Source organism: Thalia democratica, chromosome 3 (genome assembly GCF_965202585.1).
Source record: "Thalia democratica chromosome 3, ktThaDemo2.hap1.1, whole genome shotgun sequence".
NCBI classification, from domain to species: domain Eukaryota; kingdom Metazoa; phylum Chordata; class Thaliacea; order Salpida; family Salpidae; genus Thalia; species Thalia democratica.
This window is the reverse complement of record NC_139167.1, coordinates 53,611,521-53,637,356: the sequence shown is the minus strand read 5'-3', so window position 1 is coordinate 53,637,356 and position 25,836 is coordinate 53,611,521. Positions and strand designations below refer to the sequence as shown.

The following is a 25,836-nucleotide window of genomic DNA, read 5'->3' as shown; positions in this document are numbered from 1 at the left end:
TATTACACACAATTGCTTATTTTCTTAAATAGCTTGAAAGTAAATTCTGAAGCTCGTAGAATGGCTGTACATTAGTATGAAATATAAAGTTAAAAACCAAATAAGGACATGTTTGCTTTACAATAAAAAACAATTCAGCAATTTGTTGTGTGCGAGGCGTGGAATTCGAGCGCACAATACACAGCTCAACAATGGAGGGCTGTCTACTTTTCAAACACTCCAGCACTTGTGACAACCCCCCAGCTACCCAGTCGCCACTTCATTATGTTGCTAATTTGAGAGCGCAGAAAAGCCTGTTGAGCACTCCAAAGCGCTTCAAGCTCGCACTGTTCGTGGCTTCAGGTGCTGTTCTCGTTTCCGGTCTTGTTTACACTTGAGTAGCGAGAATAAAGCAGCTACAAGTTTCTTAACAAAAGTATTTCTTATCCGTTGAAAAGAATGAAGTTATTCGTGCAAAAAGTGCATACAAGTTGGTATTCTGTATGAAGTTTTGCATTTTCACTGGTTGTTTGAAAAAACAACTTGAATAGAAAAGTATGAGTCTAAAATCCTTAACTTATTTTCAGCAAATAATTCAAAATGTGTTACATAAATCTTAAGCTTTGCAAAGCATTAGAGTAGCTATTCTGCTTATTGAGCTTAATGATTAGCCATATGTGACTTTTGGAAAACAAACTTTCTCATGTGGTGGCTAGGACAATATTTGTTCAGATTCGTTTGTCGTCGACGAGGCTGTGTCATTAATAATTTGCCAGAGAGAGTTTTGAGAGCAGAAGCAAGATTAAGTGCTCCTCAAGATGCCGAGACAAATTAATTGCCACTAAATCATGCATATGCTCCTTATGACTATTGATAAAGAGATTAGAGTCAAACAAATCTGTAATTACTTGATTTTTTTAATTTTGATATTTTTAACTATTCAAAAAAGTGTTTCAATATATTTCTTTTTATACAACAAGTTGATTTAAAACATAAATAGCTAATGAATATTTTAAAGTTACCTATTATCTCGTATTAATAAAACTTATTTTTAATGTTTTAAACAACTATTCTTAGCTATACTGTTTTACGTTCTTAAGACAGTAATTACAAAACTACAATATAAATAACATCATCAATTATGAAAGATTTTTAACATATTTTAACTTAAACTCTATATTGAGTTTTTTTTTTTTGCATTTTACATATTTAACATTAAGTGTGTTATAAAATAAAGTATACGTTAAATAAAACACACGAATTTTCACGTTTATTTTTAAGCAAGTTGTTAAAAAAAATCTTGGTTTTCAAAGCTTTATAAGTTTCAGATATTAAACAAAACTATTTGAAGTTCATACAATCAGTTAAGTAGTAAAAACACTTATTACGCATACTTTAAAACTTTGGCTCTAAGGCAGCTAGCTTTTTGAGTAAAAAACAAATAAAACATTAAGCATGCAAGGAAAAAGTTTAAAAAGCAAAATGAACGTCAAAATGATAAATTACCTTTGTCTTCCCCTTTCAAATTGCTTTCAACCTTAAATTATTCCTTTTTCATTTCTGAAGCTACACAGTTTTCCTTAAACTTTTTTATCAAGAACAACTTGTACTTAAAAGATAAATAGAGTTGAAATTAATAAATATTTGAGTGATCGCAGTTTTAGTAATTGAACTCGGGTGCTTCAGTCTAAGTGTAAATATATGTACTTGATTAATAAGAAGTGGTATTTTAAAAAACTAAAAAAAAATTGTTTTCTAAGCGCAAAAGTTTACTTAATTTTCGTAAGAAAACTTTCTAAGTTCTAAAAAATTATTTTAAAATATACAATAAAAACCATTTTTTTAAAGTACTTTAACAAAATGTTCAAAGTAAATTATCAGTACTCATAAGGTACCTTGAAAAATAAAATAAACCTAAGTAAAAAATATCATGTCATTTGTCAACTTTATTTGTCTAATGTCAGTTAATTATAAAAAAGCTCACGTAAGTCTTTTGACAACCAAAAGACTATGTTTATCGAGGTTTTTTAATCTTAGTAAACTTTAAAAATTAGCTAGAATTGAAAGTAAGACGTTCTACAAGCATCAGCTATCATTTATTTTACTGCTCAAATATACTTTCGTGACAATTTAATTTTTTTTGAAAAGTTCAAACTACATCAGTAACAATATTTATCTAAAGTTTTTTAAGCTTATTCTCTCATGCTAATATTAAGTTGAATTTTAGCATTGTCACGGAACGAAATATTTTTGCGCTAATGAGTTAAACCTGTGCTAAAAATTAAAAAATACTTATACAGTTTTACAACAGTATAGTAGAAAGTACTTCGACTATAAAATTTCAATATACCCTCTTCAAGTCTAAATTTTACAAACACATTCCAAAAAGTTAAACAGAGTTCATTGATATTATCTTTTATAGGAAGCATTTCTGCTAAGAATCAGAATTCGAATCACTACATGTAGCGTGCTGCTGATTAGATTTTCTTTTAACTAAGATTAAGCCTGCCACTAATCTTAAATGCACACTGTCAAATGATTCTGAGATTACGTTGTTGATAACTTAAAAGGTCATTAGAAGTTCTTAATTAAAAACTTGTTTAATTTTTGAAAACATGACTTTATTTCGAAAAAGAACATTTTTATGTAATGTAGAGAATAAGAAGTAACATATAACTGATAAATAAAATTCAAACAAAAAAATTAATTTGTAACTACAAACCATTATTTAAACGAAATGATTTATTTATTTTACAGTTTTTTAAGACTATTTCAAACAATATTGATTAATTTTTGTTTAGATCACACTAGTTCAAGATGTTCAATAATTTTTATTTTTACACTACATAAATAATAGGTTGTAAGGCTAAGGCTGTCAGCTTGAACCAATTTTACTTAATGTATCAAAATTTAATTATGCTCTGCAGAAAATTACGCTGTTTATAAATAACGACGTTTGCGATAGACCATACTGTATGAGCTATTATTTTTCTTCTTTAATGATAAATTAAGGCTCTTAAGAGATCGCAACATTTGATGGATTACTCGAATTATTCAATATAAGTATCTTCTTAATTCACTTTCATCTGCTACTTTGAGATTTATTGCTGCTGTCTCACCAATTGCTTGCTTCTTTGTTTTTAATTTTACTTGGTCTTAGTATTTTTGCTATAAAAAAAACATTTGAACAAATTTATTTAAATTTCTTTTAGACTTCAAGTTTTATATTTTATACGTTGAATTTTATTTTTCGCTGTTTTGACAAACACTAAGCACAAATTTTAGTCAACGTTTTTAAAATAAAGCTTGTGCACTAAAAATACTTTAAGCATTTGAATAAGGTTTTTTTCAATTTTCTACTTTACTACTTAATCAACATGCAATGGAAGACTTTTTCAGACAAAGCTGCTAATTAAAATTTTTTTAAACAAGTTAAATTTAGTTATATTTTTTAAACTAAATCAAATCACTTACATAGCATTTGCTTACACCAAGTTTTCACAGACAATTAAACACAAAACCTCCTCACAAAACGCGAACATCGAACCTGAAGGTCATTAACCTGCACTTGAAATTCTTCATCAAATTTACAAAAACACGTTATAATATACGTAAAACGATTTTAAATATTGTACTGAAGCGCAATCAAAATACTGCAGTAATCAAAGAAGCTTGTGTAAAAAAATCGATTGTTTTATTTTTTAGTTTTATGTAATAAAAGCAAATGTCTTACAAAAACAACGCTAAGAATTCGTTGGAGAAAAAAAACTCTAAGCGTAATTGTAAAATAACCGGGTACATATGCTTTTTGGCAGCAACAAAAATAAATATTGCACACATAAACGATTTGAATTATTTGGGCTAATGGCACAAGGCAAAATGTTGCCTATATATCACTAATGGCTCATCGCGTTTTTAATTGCGCTTTATTCGTTCTTTGTTCTGCCACAATATGTTTTATACGAAATTAATTTATTTTCTTTCGGTTAAAACTCGTGTAATTTACGGCGTTAAATCAATAGCAGTATCCTATTTGAGAAAGAAAGAATAAACTATTTTTCTCGCACAGAATATACCATTTCAATCACCAAACTGCATAACTTTTCCTTCTTTGTTAATATTTTAGCTGCTTCTATGTGTATACTTTTTTGGATTAAAAATATTCCTAATCAAACGATTACTCACAAGTACTTCTTATGGCTTGCTCTTTGATTACACTACACTAAATCAACAATTTTAGCGTCAATCACCAGACACACAGCACCAAAGCCCGGTTGAGCTCAAAACCCAATGTTATTGCCCCGGGCCTTTGTAAGCGGGGAGTAGTTAGTAAATAAGGCTGCTCAGTGAAAGAATTATTGTTTGACCGTTTCCTTTGTTGCATGCGTCGTCGTGTGTATTTAGCTCAACCTTCGCCAAACACCTCATGCTCGCAAATCGTGAGAAATCGAAAGTATAATTCGTTGCTGTTTGTTTCTGTCCTTTGAACACGAGTTTTGCCAGCCTGACGTAAAATGTCCGAAGGTGTTTCGCGCGCGCCGGTGACTGCGCAATGTGTAACGGCTTCCGAGACAATAAATGTGGCATAGATTACGCGAAAGGTCTGTTTTGTTTTTGAGGTTAAAAGTTAAACTTAAGAACATTTTGTATGAATCAATAAAGCGATCCGGGAGGTGTATTTTGAATTTTTTCGACTAGTTTTAGTCGCACTAAGCTTACTTTAAATAAAAGCTAATATTTTTACACATTTTTAAAATACTTGATAACATTTAAAGTTTTAAATTTAACGGTGTAGCAGAAAAATGTAATTTTTAAATTGTTACTTAGTTTTCGAAAAACAAACTTGTCTTATTATAATCAGTGTGTGCACTCACAAGTGTAGACTTGTTTCAGGTTCTTAATTTGTCTTGATTTAAAACAAAACTTATAAAGTTTACTTTTTAACAATATTTTTACAAAATATCATTTTTAATAAAATTCAAATAGCAATTTAGCTAAACTTTTAAAAAAATCAACACTAAACTTTTAGCAATTTTTTGGCTTATAGCAAGTTATAATGTGAAAGTTTGATTCATCTTTGTTTGTTTTTTTCCCACGTATTTTGCGTGTTACACGGTCGTCAGCTCCGACAGCTTATGCTGAAAGTACCTCATAACAAAATAATAAAAATACACACTTAAACAACAACAACAACTAAACAGGATTTTCAAAGTTTAGTTGTTTTACATATTTAATGCAGAATCGAAAACTTCTGAGCTTTATTTTTTACTTTTTCTCGTTTACGTATCTACAATTTTTTTTTTTTAGTTTCAGTTTTTGACTCAAACAACAAGCAACAGTCAGTTTCCAAGTTTAGTGCTAAAATGGCGAAATTGTAGTGGAACGGTGACCGACCGTAAGACGATAACGCTACCAAGGGTTTCTGGTCTTAATTAAGTTTTGAGCCGAGCGGCGGAAATCGTAGTGAAAAGTTGTGTATACAAATCAACTGATTTCTTATATATACAACATTTCAAGCTGAAGCCTTGGCAAGTGAGAGTCAATTACTGTGTTTATCTTACTTTTGCAATAGACAGGCGTTTGGAAATGCTTTTTCCTGTTTGAAAAAACACCTTGTATTCAGCTTGTTGATATTTAGGTAGACAACAGGGCTTTAGTTGAAACAGATAACATATTGTTATTTGCACAAGTGTTATGGCAATAAGAAAAATTGACAAAAGCTTTTTAGAACAATAGTCATACCTTAAAACTTTTCAATTTTAACTAAAATCAACTTTTTGTTTTTGTCTAAATAAAGTAACACAAAAACTTTATTATTTTAACTTTCACTGTTTTTTATAAACTTTTAAAGTTAAAAATTCGCTTTTTAGTTCTTTTGAAATCATTACTTAGTTTATTGAGTATTTTTTTCAATTAATCACGTGTTCAGAGTCTTTAACTTAGAAAAGTTGTTTTAGAAATAAACTTTTTTATATAGTTTCAGTAAAATTTGTTAACACATATTACAAATTCTTTTTATGATTGCTTATAGTTTGGCATGTTATTAGGTTTTTAATTTACTAAAAATTTCTTACATGTTACAGAAAAAACAAGACATTCAAGTATGCAAGAAATAGAAAATTGTAACAATACAAGTATACTATATAAATTAAGGTTTATATATTGACCATAAGATATAATAATAATTTAAAAACAAGTCCTTTTATCAATAAAGAAACACATAAAGTTTTTTGAAGTATCTTTAACTATAAACTTTTAAGTTAATCTTTAGCCCTGTAAAGCGGATTATTTCTTAACTGCTTAATTAAATTCTCGTAAGCTTGTTAACGTTTTATAACTTTAAAAAAAATATTTTGTGCTAAACTCTTTTTTTTATAAAAGAATTCTTTTAATACTATAAGGTATTATGTCTGTTCTTTTTTAATTTTGAGAGACATTAACCTCAAAAAATTAGTATATGTTTTCTTTATTCACCGATAAAAAAAATTCAATGAATACCAATGTAAAAAAAACATATAGAAGCATCCTTTTTAACTCTAATACTCTTTTAATTCGTTTTTTTTAACCCTTTTTGTAGTTTTAAACTGTATTGTAGTAATAAAAGTATTTCGGAAAAAAATAAGTATACGTTTATTTAATTGAAATATTATCATAAACTAAAAATTTTGATTGTTCTACAGTACATAACTTAATAATTTTGTCTTTTGAAATTTACCAAAAAAAAAAGTCAGTATCTATTAAAAAACAGTAAAACAAGCCATACAAGTTTTTTATAACTATTTATTTTAAAAAACAACGACAAGTCAATATTTGTGTTTTAAATTAAAACTTTTTATACAAATAAAATTTATTGATATGCATATGCCTTAAAGTCAAAAGGTATAACTAAATTATTATTATGTATTTTAGCTTTTATTTTATACAACTAAATTATTTTTATAAAGTTTTAAGTAATTTTTAGACATTTTTTTCTAATTTATGGTACTGCGTTTTACCAATTTAAATGGAACATATAAAAACAAAATGATTTTGCAGATCCAACCAATTCCATCTACCAAACCAAATAAACTTGAAAATTGATTAAGGACTCCAAGTTATCTAATGATTAATGCCTGTTTTAATTAGATACCACTTTAATTTTGAAATAAACAAAATTTCACTGCTTAAAATTTAATTTATTTTTGAATATATTTTAGAACTACACGTCTACTAACATTTTGAGTAAAAGTTTGTTTCAAAAAATCAAAAAAGCTTATAAAAAATAGTGCACTTTGACACATGTTTAGTCCACAGTTTTTGCATTATTCTTAAATTTTAACTTATTACTTAGCGAAAACTTGTGTAGAATTTTTGTTAGACTACTTTTAATGTTTAGCTTCTACAAAAAAACTAAGTCATACCATAGTTGCTATACTTATAAATGTTTAGCTAATGTAAATTGCATGCAAATTCTCAAAAAATCTATAAATCATGGCAACTAGGGTTGTAGCCAAATTAGCCCAACTAAGAAAGTACTTAAAAGCTCAGTTCATTAAACTGTAGTTTCATACTTTTTAAGATTCTTTCTTCTTGGAACAAATGCTAGAAACTTAAGTTTTTTGCTGTTTGATACTCGTTCTTTGACAAAATTTATTTTTCTTTAATCATAACATTCGCGAAAGTGTTTTGATTATTTTCTTTTGGTTGATCAAAAAATTTCGCTCCATTTAATCTAGGTTAATATTTGATGTTTCACATTTAATGGTCTTTTTTTTTTTTTGATAAATTTTTTGGTTTACATTAGCATATTTTTGATTTACTTGAAAGTTTTTAATTATACTATTATCTTTTTTATACAGTTTAATACATTTTCGTTAAAAAATTTATCGAACTTCGATAACTATGACTTCTATTTTTCCATTTAAAAAAAGGAAAAAGACGTTTTCTATAGACTGCGTATGAGCACATCAAAGAAACAGTGTTTATTATCAAATTAGAAACAAAAAGAAGATAGATTTCTGCTTCTCTTCGTTTGCATAATAAGTTATTTTAGCCATAAATTGCTAAAGCGAATTCACTAACAGAGAAGCTAAACGTAGTGAAAATGAATCGTAGAAGTAACTTTTTAGTTCGGTCATTTGGAATGCTTGCTCTGTTTGTCTTTACGTAATGCAAATACACAGGCTTTACTGTTTCGATAAGAATAATTGTTTGCAAAATAGATGTAATAACAAATAAACACATACTTAAAGTTAAAGGAAAAAAACTTGACGTCTAAGAATTTCCATAATGAGACTCATTTAACCGACCAAGGTTACACGGTTGCCTGTCTAGAGAAATTCGAAAGTATAAGTTTGACATTAGTCCAATTAACATCCAATGTATAATTGTTACTGTTACCGCATAAGCTCGTTTAGCAAACACCAAGGTTGTGTTGATCATTTTGTGTCTATAAACAAAAACTAAGTTGGTTAAACACTTGCTAACGACGTACTACATACTCTATGTATTCTAACATACCTGCAAAAACTTTTGCTCATACTATGAACATTTCATAGCTTGTAATAAAATATTGTTAATATTACTGAGCACAGAAATGAGCACAGCGAACAAGCACTTACAACAGTGTTTTAAATTTTCAGATTGTCTTTTAGCTTGCGAAATAGGTAGATAATGCTGGGCATGAGAATGTAGAAAGACAAAACTGTCAGAAAGCTACTGATCACTAGGTAGATAGTTTCTATCATAATTGTCTTCATTACTTTTAACTTATGTCCTATTTAAAAGAAATTAATACATTATCTAAGAGTTTATGTTAATAGTTACGAAATTAACTGAGTCTAAAAAACAATGTTTCTTCGAAGTAGGTAAAAAATACTTTTTGTTAGATTGAAAACATGCAAATAGTAAAACTTTTATAAACTTTTATAAGTTTATAAAAAAATACATTTATATTAAAAATAATTAAAAAAAAATTAAAATTGATTATGCCAAATTATACAGTATCCTTTCTTATTACACTTATACATGTTTCTGTGTGTTCACGAATTAACACACAGAAACTTGTTTTAGTGTAATAAAGAAAGGATACTGTATAATTTGTTATTATTATAGATTCCATTTAACTTGTTTCGCTAGGATCTTTTGTTAACAAACGCTTAAATTTATATTTTCGAATAGTTAAAGTTAATCATGTATATTAAAGAACTAGAACTGAGTTCGTTTTTTATAACAATAATAACAATAGGTTTAGTTAAAAACGGCTACTTTTTAATTCTAAACTAGCATACTTTAATTATTTCTTTTTGTAAAACAAAATTTGTATCCAAATAATATGCTCATTAAATAGTAAATATGCACTTTTGAAATAAAATGACTTGAAAGTAATACTTTATTGACGTTTATAATTAGTTTTTAATTGAAACTTGCTTTAAAATCTTTTAATAAAAATACTAATTTGTTTTTTTTATTGATAATCAACGTCAAACAAAGCTAATAGTTTTCATTATACTTAAAAAATATTTAGTTCTGTATTTAAAACATAACTCAAAGTAGTATTCTCACCTACAATAAACGTACAAGATCCTATAAAACCAAGTAAATGAAAAAAGAAATTGATTTTGTAACGTCCTTCTTTAAATGGTAACATTCAATCTTTTACATCTAAAAAACCCATGAAATTACCATATGTTTAGTTACTTATGTTATTTCGTGATTGAAAATAAATAAGCAAGTCTGTTTATTTAGTGAAGAGTCTACTTTACCGTTTTGTTTATTTATGTGATTTTAAGATATAGAAGTTGTTTAAAAAATTTATATTGCATACGTAGCTTTAAAATATAGAAGTATGTAACGTAAAAATTATTTTAAATGAAAAAAACACATGATTTCGTAACGTCCTTATTTAAATGTTAATTGTATTCAATTTTTTACATCTACAAAACCTATGAAACAAGCATCTATTTAATTTTTCATGATGTTGCGTAATTTAACATAGATAATTATTTCATATAGTTAGAAAGCTTTTTAACTGGTTTGTTTATGTTATTTATGTGATTTGAAAAGATAGAAGCTGTTTTAAAAATATGTAAAAATTGTTTTTATTTGCTCATAAGCATGAATATTAGCTAAGAGTTAATATCTTTGACTTTTTGAAATTACTATTTTATTAATTTAGTTGATAGATATCGTTCATTTAATATATTACAAAAACAAACAATATACTAGCTTCTAAAGTTTTAACAAAATAGTGTATTTTGAAAATGTTTGTATTTTTAACTTTTTAATAATATAAAAACTAAAAGTAATATATCAAATAAAGCTATTTTAATAAATTAGAAACTAAAATTTTTTGAAACAGTTATTTTCCAACAAGTGTAGACTTTAAATACGTAATTTTAGCTTCTTTAACTGAACTTATAATAAAAACTTTTTTTAAATGCATTATAGTTTGTGTCAAATTGACTTTAAACAAGGTAATTGAAAACTGACTTTGTATCAAAGTACTTACTAATATTTTTTCTTTTAGTAATCAGTATTTCAAAAAACTAAGCTTACCTTTTGAATAAATTAGGTATAATTGAAATCATTTTACTTTAAACAAGTTAATTTTAGCACTAACTTCATTATATATAAGTAAAAAAAATATTTGTCTACAGCTACAACGAAAAAGAGCAGAATTTAAAGGATTGATTTTATCCTTTGGAGCATTTTTAACAAATAAGTTTAGGACTTTTTAGTTTTGGTCAAATGAACTTGAAGTATTAGGCACAAGAGTCATGGTAAAAAGAAACGGTTTTTAAAATTGTAAAAATTATGCTTAAAACCATTAAAATAATATTTACAAAATTTTTAAAACTTAATACCTGTTTTATTTAAACATAGATTAAAACTTTATATAGCAATTTGTATAAAAACACATGCTACATTTTACAAGTTTATAAAATAAAATATTAACAGACAATTACTGATACAATTTTTTTTTCAGTAGTAATGTCAAGCAGTTCTGTAGTTTTTTTTAATTTTAATTTCTACTTAAAGTCATATTTTAATCATATTTCATAATAAAAATACTTAATTTTATTCTATTAGATGATACATTTTGTTAGTAGTTCTTGTCAACTTTTTTATTAGGGAAACTGTTCTAGAGGGTTACATAAGTTTTTAAACTTTCTTATTTTCTTAACTTGTAAACGAAAATACTTACATAGGTTCTGGTTATTCAGAAAAATGAATTTAGCTTTGCTAGAAGCTAAATAAATATTATTCAATATTTATCACAAATGTGTGTACAAAGTTTTGCTTAACTTTTTTATATTCTTATAGATTTTCATTTAAAATCAAAACAAATAAACATATTCATTATAAGTTAAAATTAAAAGGCAAAGTTTAATTTATTTAAAAAAAATAGTTTTTCTCTTGCAGCAGTTATATTTTGATTCTGTAAGCAAATTAATTAGTTCGAACTGTTTACTTTCTACGTATACCACATTACACCAAAGGCAAACAACTTCTAAGAACAAATTACTTTATTCTTTTTAATACCTACACTATAACCTGATAAGCAAATATAAAACATCAACAGTCAATAGCTTGTTTAATTTTATTCTTTTCTCTTTAACTAGAATTAAATATTTTTTTTTAATAACTTTTACTGTTTGTCAACTACGTAACATTTGACCATAATTAAATAATAAAAACTCAACTATTATATCAAAGCTAGTTTAAACTATGACTAGGACGTTTCTGCAATTAACAAAAAACAAACAAGCTTTTAAAGAGTTAAAAAGGAGATAGTAAAAAAGTAACAATTTATTATAAAACTCTTTTAATGAACTTAACATACTTTTTTTAAGCAAGTTAAAAAATGATTTAATTAAATTTTAAACTCTGTTTTGAATAACAATAGACTTGTTTTTAATAGTTTTTAAACGAAACCTAAGTACAAGTAAAAAAGGACTTTTGATTCCAATGTTAAATAAAATCTAAAACTACAACGAGTAGACAAAATCAATCTTATTCCAGTCATCTCCGAGATCTTCCTTCATTTTCAGATCAACAAACTCAGACGTTTCAACAGTCAGGTGTTTCTTCCAATTTCCTACTCCACCTTTAAATTGAAAAGGAATAAACTCTTATAAATTATTTAGCAACTTTATTTTTCATTACATCATACCTCTGTATCTGTTTTAATTATTCATTTATTCCAACTGTGCAAACTGTGGTTTGTTGAAGAAGAAAATATTATGATTTGAAGTTTAAACAAGCTGGCGCAGTCTTTATATTAATATTTTACAAGCACGTGCCTTGGATTTATACTATACTCTTGTACGCGATTAATTCTAATTTAAACCGAAGAGTTTTAATTTCTTAGAATAAGACAGTTTACAAAAACCTATAAGCAACAATTAAATAATTTTAATTAAAGCACTGTTTTATTTTAAAACCTTATAATGTATTTCAAACCAAAATTTATTTTTAATAGTTCAGTTTTTAATCCAGCTAGAAAGCCCTTTGATTTGAACCTTTTAAATTCTTTGTACAGGAATAAAAAAAAAGCACAACAATGCAAGTTTTAAAAAAACGAAAAAATTTAACAAAAGTTAAAAAAAATTGTTATTTTTTCAGTTACTTATACATAGTGATCTACCGGATCCAAGATTTGGCCGGATCTAGTGAGTTTGAAAAGACTTTGTTTTCCGCGATCAGCTTCCTCAGTTTTTCCGAAAATATTCTTACAGCTGATGAATGGAAACTTGTTAGCCTCCTTAATGAACTGATCGAACCTTTTTACATAGTAACGCAGCAGTGTAGTAAAATAAACGCATTGTTGTCAAGTGTAATCTCAAACGCAGTAGTACTAAAAAAAATAATTCATAAGGCTAATAATCCACCAGGTCAAAGTAGCTTTACAACTTTGGCAGAAAAAATAGAAAAAGCTTTACGTACGAATACTACTAATAACAGCACATGAATAAACCTTCATGATAACGACTTATTTCTACTCACAACAGCTGTTGACCCACGGTATCGACTTGACTTTTTACCTGTTAATTTCAAACAGAAGGTTGTAAGGCTACTGAAGTCGGAAGTAAAAATTCATAGTTGTTGTGAGACTGGTCAAAGTAGTTAAGTTCCTCTAGTACCAATTAATAAACCTAAAACTCAACTACCGAAAAATGATGTTCCCAAAAATTTTTTGTCGTTCTATTCTACATTTAAATCGGAAACAAGTGTAAACACTAATGATGTGAGCAACAATACTCAGTTGATAAAGAGATTGAGACATAAACTAAGTGTTTTAGGCTGAAGAAAATTTATGTGCTGAAGAAGTTAAAAAAGCTGAAGTATTGTCTGGGTGGAACTCAAACAAGTAAAATACACACATCTTGCCAGGTTTGCAAGAAGGTAACTTTCGTCACCACCATCTTCTGTTTATTCTGAAAGGCTATTTTCAGAAGCTGGTAGCTAGTACGAGCAAAGCGAAATCGATTACCTCCAAAAACCGGTGAAAAACTTTTATTTCTTCATCACAACTTTAATAAACAAGAATATGTTTCTTTGTAGCTTAATGGCAGTGATATGAGTATATGTTATTTACTAAATTACATTTATAGATGTAAACAGTTGCTAAAGAAGTTATTGTTCATGTTATGTTTTGAACTTTTGTAAATAAAAGTATAATGTAAAGCTTATCATTAAAAAATAATAAAGTTCGTTATTTTTTAAATCATTGTAACATTCTTTTTTTTTTTAATTTTACGTCACACAACGTATTAAGTTCAAATTCAGTATAAGTAGCTTGAAATTTAACATTTTAACTGAGATTTTGTACTTTTTTTTTTCTTACAACGTTCTTTTTTCTATTGTTCAAATAAAATATTTAGACATTAACATTGTGTTAATTTTTAACAAAATATTTGTATTAAACATTTTTACTAATTAATGGATTATAATAATTAAATTTTATAAGTTTGATGCCTATTGAAATTAGTACTTAAAACATCCAGATCCGGTTCCGGCCGAATCTTAATTTTAAAAAGCAGATCCGGATCCGGCAGGATCCTAAATTAAAGTTAAGATCCGGTTCCAGCCGGATCTTGAATTAAAAAATGATCTGGATCCAGTATATCACTATTTATTAATATTAACAAATTTTATTCAAAAAATTAATATATAGCAAATAACAAGTATATCTTTTCTGTTCATATAATACCAAACCCACTTATTTGTTGATAGCAAACAATATTTTATATAAAAGAAATGTTGACAATTTAATTATAGTTAAGTTCTAACCTTTTCTAAACATTACTACTGGTTGATTTTTGCCTAAAAGTTCAGTGTTCTTTTTCATTGAGTCAAAAGAGGTGACTTTGACTACATGTTCTATCTGTTCATCTGTCAAGTCTACTCCATAGAACTTTGTTAGTGATATAATTTCGCCTTTCGGGTCCTAATTAAAAATTTTAAGGGTTGTTTAAGAGTTTTTTTTAAATATTTAAAATATATATTTTAAACTGCATTTTTCATTATTTTTAAACAAAATGTTTTTGAACCATCATAAAACCGACAATTAGTAATGTTAGTTAACAATATGTCCGGAGTTATTCAATGTATATTTTTAATTTCAACGAAATTCTAAAAATACTAGTTTTTTGTTGTAGTTTTTTAAAACCATGTAATCAAACTAATTTAAAATATGTATAGACAACCTATTTGAAAAACTTCCAAAAAAAATAATTTTTGAGTAATTTCACTCAAGAAGTAGTATTGTACATCGGAAATATATTTAATTTATAAATTTAGACAAGTTAAAGCAACAGCGTTGACATATTAAACTTATTTCATTCCGAAGAGATGTTGCATAAATTAAACTTTTAAAATTATTTTTTTTGTTCAGTTTTTAGTTTTTTTTTTTCAATTTTCGAAATACTATTACTTTTAAGAATAAGTGTTTAAATTTGATTTTATAACTTCATATAGCTATTTTAAAGAACTATGTATTTGTAGCGTTTACAAATAACTAAAGATCAGTTTTAGATAATATATAAGAAATTGCCTATAAGTTATCGCTTTTAACAATTTTTAAAGTTGTTAAATATATTGGACTTAATGTGTAATATTTTGTTTTTTACGTGAGGCTTATTCAATTCAAAAACTTAAAATTTTCATTTGTAATGTATAACATTTCTACCTTATAATCTCAGAAAACTTTTAATGTGTTCCGTACACTTATTCAAACATGTTAACTTTTTTTATTTATCAAAACTGTTCTTAATTTGACAAAATATTTTTAAAAACTCAACACCAAATCACACCAACTTGCTTCATTTTTTCGAACGACATGAAGCGCACACCAGATCGGTCCTTGTACTTCAACCAAGACCTTATATGGTGAGGATACCACTCTCCCATTTTCATCTGCATCGGCATCTCACCTACACGTTTGTACATTTAAATCGTTAAGCACATTTATTCTTTTAAGTTTTTATGTAACATTGTTCCTTAAAAATTTTAAACTAAAGAAAGAATTTTTCAATTCTTTTTAAAATTTACTTGAGCAATGAGCAACGATTTTTGAATTAAAACGAAAAAAGAAATTTACAGAAAAATAAACAACTTTTTGCTGTGCAAACAAGTATTTTGAATTTACTAAAGAAGTTAATTTTATATAAAGTTAAATTACTTTAGTAAAACATTTTTTTAACCTGAAGCACATTTAGTTGCGAATTCTTGTGTATCATCAGGAAAGTACTGCTTGATATCAGGAGCCTGCATCCAAGGTATCGACTCAAAAAACTTCTTCATCGAAATGATCATGTCCTTTGGATTGCGGGAGATGTAAACTATCTGTAAAAGATTTTGTTTTATCAATTTAGACTATTTTTATTTACAGGTAGAATAAAAAATTTAGTTCTAAACAATTTTTAATTTTATGTTATTTAAAATAATTGTTAATGTAAAATTTTACTTAAAATTTCTTAAATACAACTTAATTCTACTATTATTTTTTTATTACTTATTGCAAAAAAAATGTTTACGGATCATTTAACTACCTTAAACTAACAGTTTTATCTCAAACTTTGGTTATAATCAAACAAATTTAATAGAACATTTAGTGTGTAAATATAAATATTAATTTATTATTATCTATTGAAAGTAAAAACATTAAAAAAAATTATTACTAATGAGAACTGGTTTTTCTGTAAAAAAACTTTAATGTAGACTAAAGAGTCTAACTAAATCAAATACACTCGTAAAATTCACTTTATTAAGATAAACTCAAGTGCTGAACTAAGAAAAAGTTCTTAGTTTTGACTTGTGTTAAAATAATTATTTGTATACAACAAACTTTGACTCCAAGTTTTAAAATTCTTTCAATAGGTACTAATTCACTGGGTAAATGAGTTGCCCATACTCTAGTTTCCATGGGTAATGAATCAACTACTTCAAATTTTGCACCTAGAATAGCAAAATCATTTATAAAACACGTGCATGTAGATTTTAGATGGAACATGCTAAACAATTACTAACATATACAAAAATTCATACATGTATAATTTTTTGAATCTTTGTGAAAAAATTTCTTGTATAGCTTTATTTTTGTTTTGTTCTTTTTAGCCAAAACAAAAATCGCCAATTGTTTTTATTTTTAAACAAACTCATTCTACAGAGTGAGAAAACTATTAGACAGCAACTACCTGAGTTATTTGCACAAAAAAAAATCATACTGTATATCTAAAATAATCAGTTCTTTAAACCAAATCTTTATAATATTTATTAATTAAAAACTAACTTGTAGTTCGTGCAAAAGTACAAAAAAGTATATAAGCTTATGACAAATTAAGTATGAGAAGTTTTATGACTAAACGCATACAATTTAAAAATTATTATAAATTTTAAAATCGTGTACCGTTTTTTCTAAGTTATTTCAACTTATAAAGCTGCATAGGAAGATTAATTTTAGTTAGGCAAAGATATATATTACATTTTATAACTTTTTTTCAAATTTTAGTCCTATTTTTTTGATACAATGTAAGATTACATACCACTACTTATAAAATACACTATAAGTTATAAAAGAATAAGTTAATCTAAGGTAAAAATATATTTTAGAAAATTTTTTAGTCGAAACTTTTTTATAAACATTAAGAATTCTTCATTTAGTAAAACAAATTTTCACGAAAATAGAGTAAGAAGCACGACTTGATCAAAATCGCTGTTAAACTTTTTTTACTGACAGTATAAACTTGCACATTTCGAGTACATTTTCTTTTTGTAAAATATTAATATTCGTATAGCAAGTATTTATGATATTAGTCTTTTCGTTGAGTTTTTTCTTCTGATTAAAAACATTTAAAAACAATAAACTAATTTCAAAAACAGAAAATTAATAGAAAAAATACTAGCTAAAAATTAAGTCAAGTGGTTTTAACTATCTTGAACAACTTTTAATCTTTTAAATTCCGTGTAAAAATGGTAGAAGTTTATGATATATAGTTAAGATTGTAACGAATCTAAATTTTTTTATAGTTTATTTCAAAAGAGTTAAAATTATTTTTGGGAAGATAAAACATTTTACTCTATGAGCTCATATTTGTTTGATTTTGATTGTGTTTACAGGGATAACTGGTAAATTTGTTTTAATTTAAGTTCTCATTATTTGTTTCATGATTTTTTTCAGTAACAATTTTAGTATAACCAACTGTTTCCAGCTTCCAAGTAGCTCAAGAAAGGCATTTCTAGTGCTTTGCTGATTTCCAACGATTTTTCATCTCCAAAATATTTTATTTGTCTTGAAACCTCACGTAACCAAGTAGTTCCTAAAAGTAAAAATAAGTCTAGTTTTTTAAATAACCCAAATCTCATACAAACAACCAAACCGTTATTTATGTTCTTATTTTTATTTAAACGCTAATTAAGGTTAAATCTATTCATCTATAACCATTAAAGTTTACTTGTACCATAGATGCTTATCACTAAAGTTTATCAAAAATAGTTACTATTTTTGAAAAACAGTAAAAACACAAATTTTTCTACAAACATATTTTTATAATTCTTTAATAAAATTGTGAAAAAATTGAAAGCTGAGTACGCAAGGGGTTTTTATTCGAATTTAAATATTTTGATTATTTTAGTTTTCAATCTAAAATTCCTGAATTATTTTTATTTGCAACTATTACTGTTCTGGACAAGACATTAAAAGATATCCGTGGTGTACGACTCGTAAGGTTTGTTCGTGCACCAGGTCCTAGGACCAAATATTTTGAGCGTCTTTTTTTAGTCATTGATTGTCAAAAATTATTTAAAAAATTATAAAACATTTTGACTGTTTTAACAAAAAAGCTTGAGGCAAAACTAAGTTTAACTTAATTACTTTTTAGTTACTAAAAATAGATGACTAAGACTTATTTTAATGGTTTTTAATTTAAAGATTAAAACTGTTAGTTCTTGATAATTAATTTAGCATTCTTTTATCAAAATGTTATTCGAAAATGTATTAAAAATTTTTTTAGCAATAAAGTAATTAATAACTTGTTTTTCAAATCTAAAAGTCAATTGAACTGTATATTATAATTACACTTTTATTTATATTTAATATTTCTAAGTATTTACATCATTTACAGTAAATCATGTATACAAAATGCATATAATGTTTTTATTATTTTGTTAAAGTCATAAAAAAGAAAAACACCAACCAACTTTAACACAGCTACATTTAACATTAAAATCTAAAACTTTACAAACTGCACCCAAATACCTGTTTTAAGGCAAAATACTTAATTTTAATTTTATTATTAGTTTCTCTCAGCAACTATCTAAACAATTAACAGTAAACTATGTGTTTAAAACGTACTTAACTGATTTTGTTCAGCTAAACTGTTAAAAATATCAAGTAGCTCCATTAAGAACGATTTGCACGAAAAAAACAAAATTACGTAAAAACCCATTTTAACCTGTTTTGGGGTAAGACACGATCAGCACGTCCCCCCTGCGCGGCACCCACCCCTCCCACTCCCACTCCACCACGTCCGGGTTGAACGGGGGAAAGAACTTGTAGTCGGGCCTGGACTTCATCGAGGTGACCTGGGTGTCCTTCATCCTCACGAGGACGTGGCCCACCAGCTCCTTCACCTTGGGCTTCGTTCCTTCCGGCACCACCTCGTCCAGCTTCATCAGGTGCTCCTGGATCTTTCCGGCCATTATGTACGGTAGTATGTAGCTCTTTCCTGTGGTTTTTGGTGCGTGTTCGGGCGGTTTACAGTTCAATGTAACATGCTGTTTAAACACACAACAAATAAGTTTTTTTTTAGTAAAATTAAAAATAAGGATGTGTGAAGTTTTTTCCATCAGAATCGTTTAGAATCTGCGGCTGACAGCGTTCAGAGACTTTTTTGAAAAATTTTAGCTTGAACTTTTTATTGTACATATAAGAATAGAATTGATTCTTGTAATTAATTATTCTTGAATTCTTGGAAGTGGTTATTTATTAACAGTTAACTTTTCTAAGAATCTTTCTTTGAGATTAGTTTCTTAAACACATACCAATTGACTTAGTTATAAAAAGTAGAAAATTCTATGAGAGCTTGCCAAATGAAAAATATTTAGACTTTTGTTAAAGCTAAAATTATTTAGTAACATCAACTTGCTTAAGCTAAAGTAAACAAACAAAGTCTATCTTTTGTCGTGCTATTTTGTTCAATTAAAAACAACGTTTTAATTGAACTCTTTTTTAAAAAAGTTTACTATGATTGTTGCTTAAAGCTTAAGATAAACCTTGTTTCAAAACAATTTCTTTTTTTTTAACCGGTAATAAAATTACAACATTTAAATTTCTCAAATCGTCCTTCTTGTACGTAAAATATTGTTTATGACGCTCTTGTTTTTATCTTAATTGCTGTATATAAAAATTAACAAAGCTTTTGTTTTGAATTCATTATTATTGCTTGAAGAAATTAAAACTTCAGTATCAAATATTACATTTCAATAAATATTTATTAATTATTTATTATTAGTCTATTTTAAAAACTGTGTTACACGTTATTGAATTTCAGTTTTTTGATCATGTAAAATAGATAAACTAATTAAGTTCAATAAATTGGTATGTGTTATAAAAACAGGCGTTTTTAAGTATTAAATCAAAGTAAGTAAAAAGTAATTAATGCTCAGAAAAATTCTTATTTTTTTCTAACTAAACGTTGTTTTTTTTTTTTTTACTTATTCGTTAAAAATTAACTAAACATGAAGTATTGTAGTAATGTAAATCTAATACTAAAAAACATAATTCTAAAACTTTTAATACTATTAAAAAATTATTTAGAAAATTACAATAAGTGTCTCACTTTTTTTATTCACTTTTTTAATACATTGCTAAATAGTTTTTAAAACAATACTTTATTTGTTTAGTTTATGATAAACATAAAATGCAGTTTTTGTTATAAGTTCTTCATTTAAAAAACTTTCAGGAAAGAACTAATAGCAACAATTTTATATATTTGATGCAAAAAAAAAAAATAGTAATAATAATATTTTTTTTAAAGATAGCTACAGAAACTAATAGTTGAACTTAGTAAACAACTTCATTAGAAAATTTTTAAAGTTAGAACAACCTTTTTGGTATATCCAATTTAAAGTTTCCATAACTAATATTTCAAATATAAAACAAAAGAAAAGGGCAATAAAGTTAGCTGATGAGTGAAACAAACAGATTTTTTTAAATTGTTTGATCAAGTAAATTGCTAATGCAAACACTGATGATTTTTAATTTTTAATGAGTTTTATGTTGTTTTAGTGACACCAAGATAAAATATTTTTATATAACACACCAAAAAGCAAGTACATGTTTTGCGAAAAATGTTTTAATATATACAAAATGCTCAATTTTACAACTTTTGGTTAAAAACAATTTAAACTAATAAAAAGATTTATTTTTAAACTAAATTTTGACACACTAAAAAAAAAACTTTTTATTGACCATAATCTTTTTTTTATGATTAAAAGTAATAAAAAAGGGCTAATTAAAACCATAGTCACAAAATTGTTTTGTTAAGTTTATGTAGGTGTTTAATGTTTATTTTTGTCTTGAAAATAGAACATTGTCATAGTAGATAATTAGCTAATATTTAGTTTGGTTATTTTTTAGGTGTTGTTTATAATATATAAACTGTAAATGTAATCAAAAAAAAACTAAACTGTATTTGATTTTAAATACATCCTCACTCTTGTTAAAAATAATGTTAAAATTGCACTGTAGTTTTCCTTTTATTTTCTATATTGTTTTCAAGACTAATTTAGTTAAGTTTTGGTCGTAGTAAAGCAATAAAAACTTACAGCTTTAATTAGAATTCGCAAATTTTTCAATTTAAAGCTACTAATTATTATTATTTTACTGTAACAGTTTCCATAAACATAAACAAACCTTAACTTGTCTTAACCACAAACTTTAGCTTTTAAGCTTTAAAAAACTTTTTCTGGTGCAAAAAATGAATTAAAAACTGTTTTTTTTTTCATTGAAAAATTAGCTCTATTAGCAACAAAAACATTCAAAGCAATGAGTGAAAACTACCACCCAAACCTTGCTATGCAAACAAACTTTACATGGTTTTCCAAGAACAGCGATTAAAAGAATTTGAAAATGTGCTTAGGTAGTCAAACTTTTTCAAGTAAATATTTGTTGATAGACATAAGGTATATACTATACATTTTATAAGAATTAGTGGGAAGTTATTTGAAGCTAAAAATAGTTCAAAAGGTTTAGTTTTCAAAAAATTACTACTTCACTTACTACTTCAACAAACAAGATTTCAATCAAAATTCATCAGCTGTCTCATAAGTATGTATTAAATAGACGCTAGTAAAAATAACTCAATGTTTAATAAAAATAAAATTATTTTTAATTACTATTGTTTTAATCTTAACGGAAAATATTTACTTTATTAACAGTATGATTTATGTAGCAATCTTTTTTGTTATATGTTGTATTTTTTTTTGATGAATCAGTATTTCTTTTCTTTACAAAGCTTCCAAGAAAAAAAACGTATATTATTAAAATAAGCTAATCATAAATACATATTTTGACTTTTACTCAAGTTTTTTATTTCTCTTATACTTTTTTAAAACTATAAAAATTTAAACTGGTTCTTAAGTTTTATTGAATACTTACTTTAATTGTTTGAAATGAACAACTATCTTTGGAACAAAAGTTGCATAAAGAACTGTTAAAAATGTCAATCAAAAAACATTTCTCAATACTATAAACATATTGTTTAGCCATATTTAATCAACTATAAAGCAAACTTCTATCTTTCTTCGAAAGTCTCTAAGCGTTCTAAAACTTATTACAAAAATGTAATTTTTTTAACAACTTAGTTTCTCAACCATACATTTTTTGACTATCTATTTTTTATCTTCTTGAAATCTTGACGATTTAAAATACAAAACTTTTGAGTCATTTTTTACTATACAACAAGATTTTAAGTAACTATTTTTAAAAAAATAGAACTAATATTCATTGTATTGGCTGTTAAAAACATTTAGATATGCTTGGAAAGTGTGCAAGAAAAAGAATATTATAAAAGTTTTATTAGATAAAATTTAATTAGACATTAGACCAGGGATCGGACATTTGACCCGCGGGCCACATGCAGACCATGAGGGGTAAAGCTGCGGCCCGAGAGCATGTTTTTATTGTAAATGGGATGAGGCTTGCGAAGAGTAAAATGAGACCGGTGAGCATGTAAATTTTAAAAACTTACACAAGATATTTTTAGATCTTTAATGAGGGATAAAAAAACTTTATAGTTTTAATTGACGGAAAATTTTAATAAAATGACATTGTAGCTAAAACTATAACTTCGGCCCGTCACTATTTTTATTTTCAAAACTTAGTCCACGAGTCGTGGACTAAATTTTTTTGAATTTTATTGAATTTTTTCTTACTCCGGATTTCAGCAAAACTTTTGAAACCATTTGAGAGTTAGATAAGCTGTTTAGACAATTAAACAAGCAAATAAAAGTTTAAAACGTTTTTATTATTTTACTGAATAATACATTTATTTTAATTTTCACTTTATGAGGCTTTGTTTTAACAAGTTTATTGGTTTACAAATTTATTGCTTATTTATTACATAACGTATTTTTGAATTTTTAAGCAGCTTAAACCTTTTACCTAACAGCGTTTATTGTTCAGTAGATGATGATTTACATTGTAACTACATAAAAAAGCAGTCATCGTACTACGAACTAAATAAGTTGGACTTTATATATACATCATCGTTTTTATTAAATAAAGAAAGGCAAACTGGACGATTGGCTCAAAAATTTATACCTACGTCATTTAAAAACTATTAACAGTAAACTGAAAAATTTTAAGAATAATATTACTGTTGGCCTTCGTTCTACCGCGCCAAGGTATAAGTTATTTAGCATTAAGATGTACTGAACAGTTTAGTTGCCATTTCGCCCCAAGTTTTGTCGTCAAATGAGTTTTGCTTTCAAAATCTTGTCCTTATGAATGAAGCTTACTTAAAATCTAGTAGTACTAAATTTTACACTTTTTTACATATAACGCATCAATACAGCCCGCATGACGATTAAATAATAGAAAAGCATACTATTTATGACTTAGAAAATAACAAAAATTCAAATTATTGAAAATGCTGAAGGGTTTTAATTTTACAGCGCTCAGCTTTTGTTGCGTTATAGTTCACGGAAGGTTTTGTGAAACTGATACAGTGTTTCATGATTAAAGTTGATATTGAAAAAATTTAAACAAAAAAAATTAAATAAATCACATCTTTTTTAATTTACTTACAACTTACTAGCTAAATTACTACCCTAACAAAAAACTTGCAGTTTTTTGTCAAGAACATTAAGTTTTGTAACATCAATCTCGATGAATTAAAGTTCTATTTTAATATAAGAAAACAAATGTTTGTTTTTTGAATTTATTTCACCAATGTTTTATTTTTATCAACGATGTTTGACTGTGATCTACAGTTCATTAGTATGTTCGTGAAATTTAAATTTAAGTTTAAAGGTTATTAGATACTTATGCAATAATTAGGTATATTCATAATGTAATATTGTCTTGACTAGAATAATAAAAAATATTAAAAAGTTCCTCTTAAAGTTAAATACACTTAAAGTTTTTTTTTTTTAGATTTGTAAATTTTAGAGTTTGTTTAAATTAGGGTTCGGCAAACTGCGGCTCGCGGGCCAAATGCGGCCGGCGAAGTACTTTTTGTTATAGAATGTACCTTTTTAAAAGCAGTAACAAGAAAAGTTTCTGTGGTAAAAGGTTACAGTTAGGTTAACAGTTTATTTAATACTCGTTGCTAGTGCTCTTCTATTGCTTATTTTATCACAAATTTAGTTAAAAGTCTTTTTTTTGTTAACTACTATAGATATTTTGAAATACCTGTGGCCCGCGAAAAAAAACTTTTATATACAATGCCGCCCGCGAGCAACTTATTCTAAGTAAATTGGCCTGCGACTTGTAAAAGGCTGCCGACCCTGAGTTTAGAGGGAAGTTTAATTTTTTACTAAAATTTGTCCTCTACACTATTTCATAATTATGTCACTTTTTTTTTTTTGCTACTTTTAAACACAGTGCAATTTAATTCGAGCTACAGTTGAAGATTAGCAACAGTGTTATTGTTTGTCTGAAATTTATGTTCTGTATATTATCAATAAAAATAAATAAACTATAAATATAGTAGTAAAACGTTTATCAAAAGCTAATAAACTACTAATATTAAAATAAGCAAAGTTATCTGACATTAAATACATAGAAAATATAAATTGATTTCTAAGTTAAATATTACATTTATAGTCTTAAATATTTTTTTTTTTTTTTTTAAGGATTTTTATTGAATTACTCAACTTTTTATAATTTTTGTACAATAAAAAATTTAAGTAGTAAGAAAAACTAATTTTGAAAAACTTTAACTATGCTTAAGATTAAAACAATAAGTATATCCTTTTTTTTGAAAATATCAGTTTATAGAACTTTAAATAAATATATAAGTCTAAGAATCTAACCATAATAAAAGTATTAATTAAAATTGGCACAAATAACAGTTTAAATAGTATAGTAACTTTCTTTGTAAAAATAAAATTAAATTAATAACAAAATATGTCAAATTATCATCAGTTATACGTTTTATTACTAGTTTGAGCTTAACATTTAATATTTTGATAATGTAATTATAGATTTTAGTAAGTTTATTTATAGAAATGAAATACTGGCTACTTAATGTAATTCTTTATTAATACACTAGACTAGTAAACTAAAACAAAAACTATAGAAAAAATTTTAAACTTTTTACAATCTAGACTGAGCCAATGTTATCAAAACCCAATAAATACCTAAAATATAACTATATTCAGGTAAAAAACCAACATTAACGTACTGCTTATACACAAAAACATTTTCCAAGTTCATCTTATGTAAACTTTATTTATATAATCTACTAATAAAACACACATAAATACTTTTAATTTATGTCCAGAACTGACATTATTATATATCTATTTATTATTATAGATTAGGTTTATTTTATATCTATTCTTATTTAACAACTAATTTTGTTTAGAACCGTTTTAAAATAATTGAATTTATAAAACTATTATTAAAATATGAATTAAAGAAGGTATATCAAAAACTTAAAGTATAATACGATCCAACTGCTACACTTTTAATTGAATGGAGTGGAACTATAAAAATCTTGATTATTAAAAATAAATGTATAGCTGATTAACTATTCTTTTTACTTTTGTAAATAAATTGTGTACCATTAAACTCTCTGAAAAGAATTTACGATCAAAAGTACTAAATAAAAAGAAAAAAACCAAACAAACTGCTTTTCTATACTTAAA

At 26.0% G+C, this 25,836-nt stretch overlaps 1 protein-coding gene across 2 annotated transcripts; it reads right to left on the bottom strand.

The window, feature by feature from the left end:
* Positions 1-11,585: 11,585 nt before the first annotated feature.
* LOC145831843 (sulfotransferase 1E1-like) lies at positions 11,586-21,503 on the bottom strand. Of its 2 annotated transcripts, none has more exons than XM_082939184.1 (8): positions 20,568-20,638; positions 18,915-19,187; positions 17,664-17,780; positions 16,310-16,419; positions 15,666-15,807; positions 15,280-15,395; positions 14,254-14,410; positions 11,586-12,067 (listed from the first exon to the last, which is right to left on the bottom strand). In XM_082939184.1, the coding sequence occupies exons 1-8, from the start codon at positions 20,596-20,598 to the stop codon at positions 11,949-11,951; spliced, it is 1,065 nt and encodes a 354-aa protein (XP_082795310.1). In that variant the 5' UTR covers positions 20,599-20,638; the 3' UTR covers positions 11,586-11,948. The 2 variants fall into 2 exon arrangements, with proteins under 2 accessions (XP_082795310.1, XP_082795313.1); XM_082939187.1 differs by lacking the exon at positions 20,568-20,638 and adding an exon at positions 21,377-21,503 and having other exon boundaries at positions 11,587-12,067.
* Positions 21,504-25,836: the final 4,333 nt, after the last annotated feature.

Coding starts and splice junctions, on each gene's coding strand:
- LOC145831843 (XM_082939184.1), bottom strand. CDS start 20,598: ATGGAAACTTTAAATTGGATATACCAAAAAG. Junction 17,781..18,914: donor CGTGTCTTACCCCAAAACAG/GTTAAAATGGGT, acceptor TTTTACTTTTAG/GAACTACTTGGTTACGTGAG. Junction 15,808..16,309: donor TTTTAAAACTTGGAGTCAAA/GTTTGTTGTATA, acceptor AATCTTTTACAG/ATAGTTTACATCTCCCGCAA.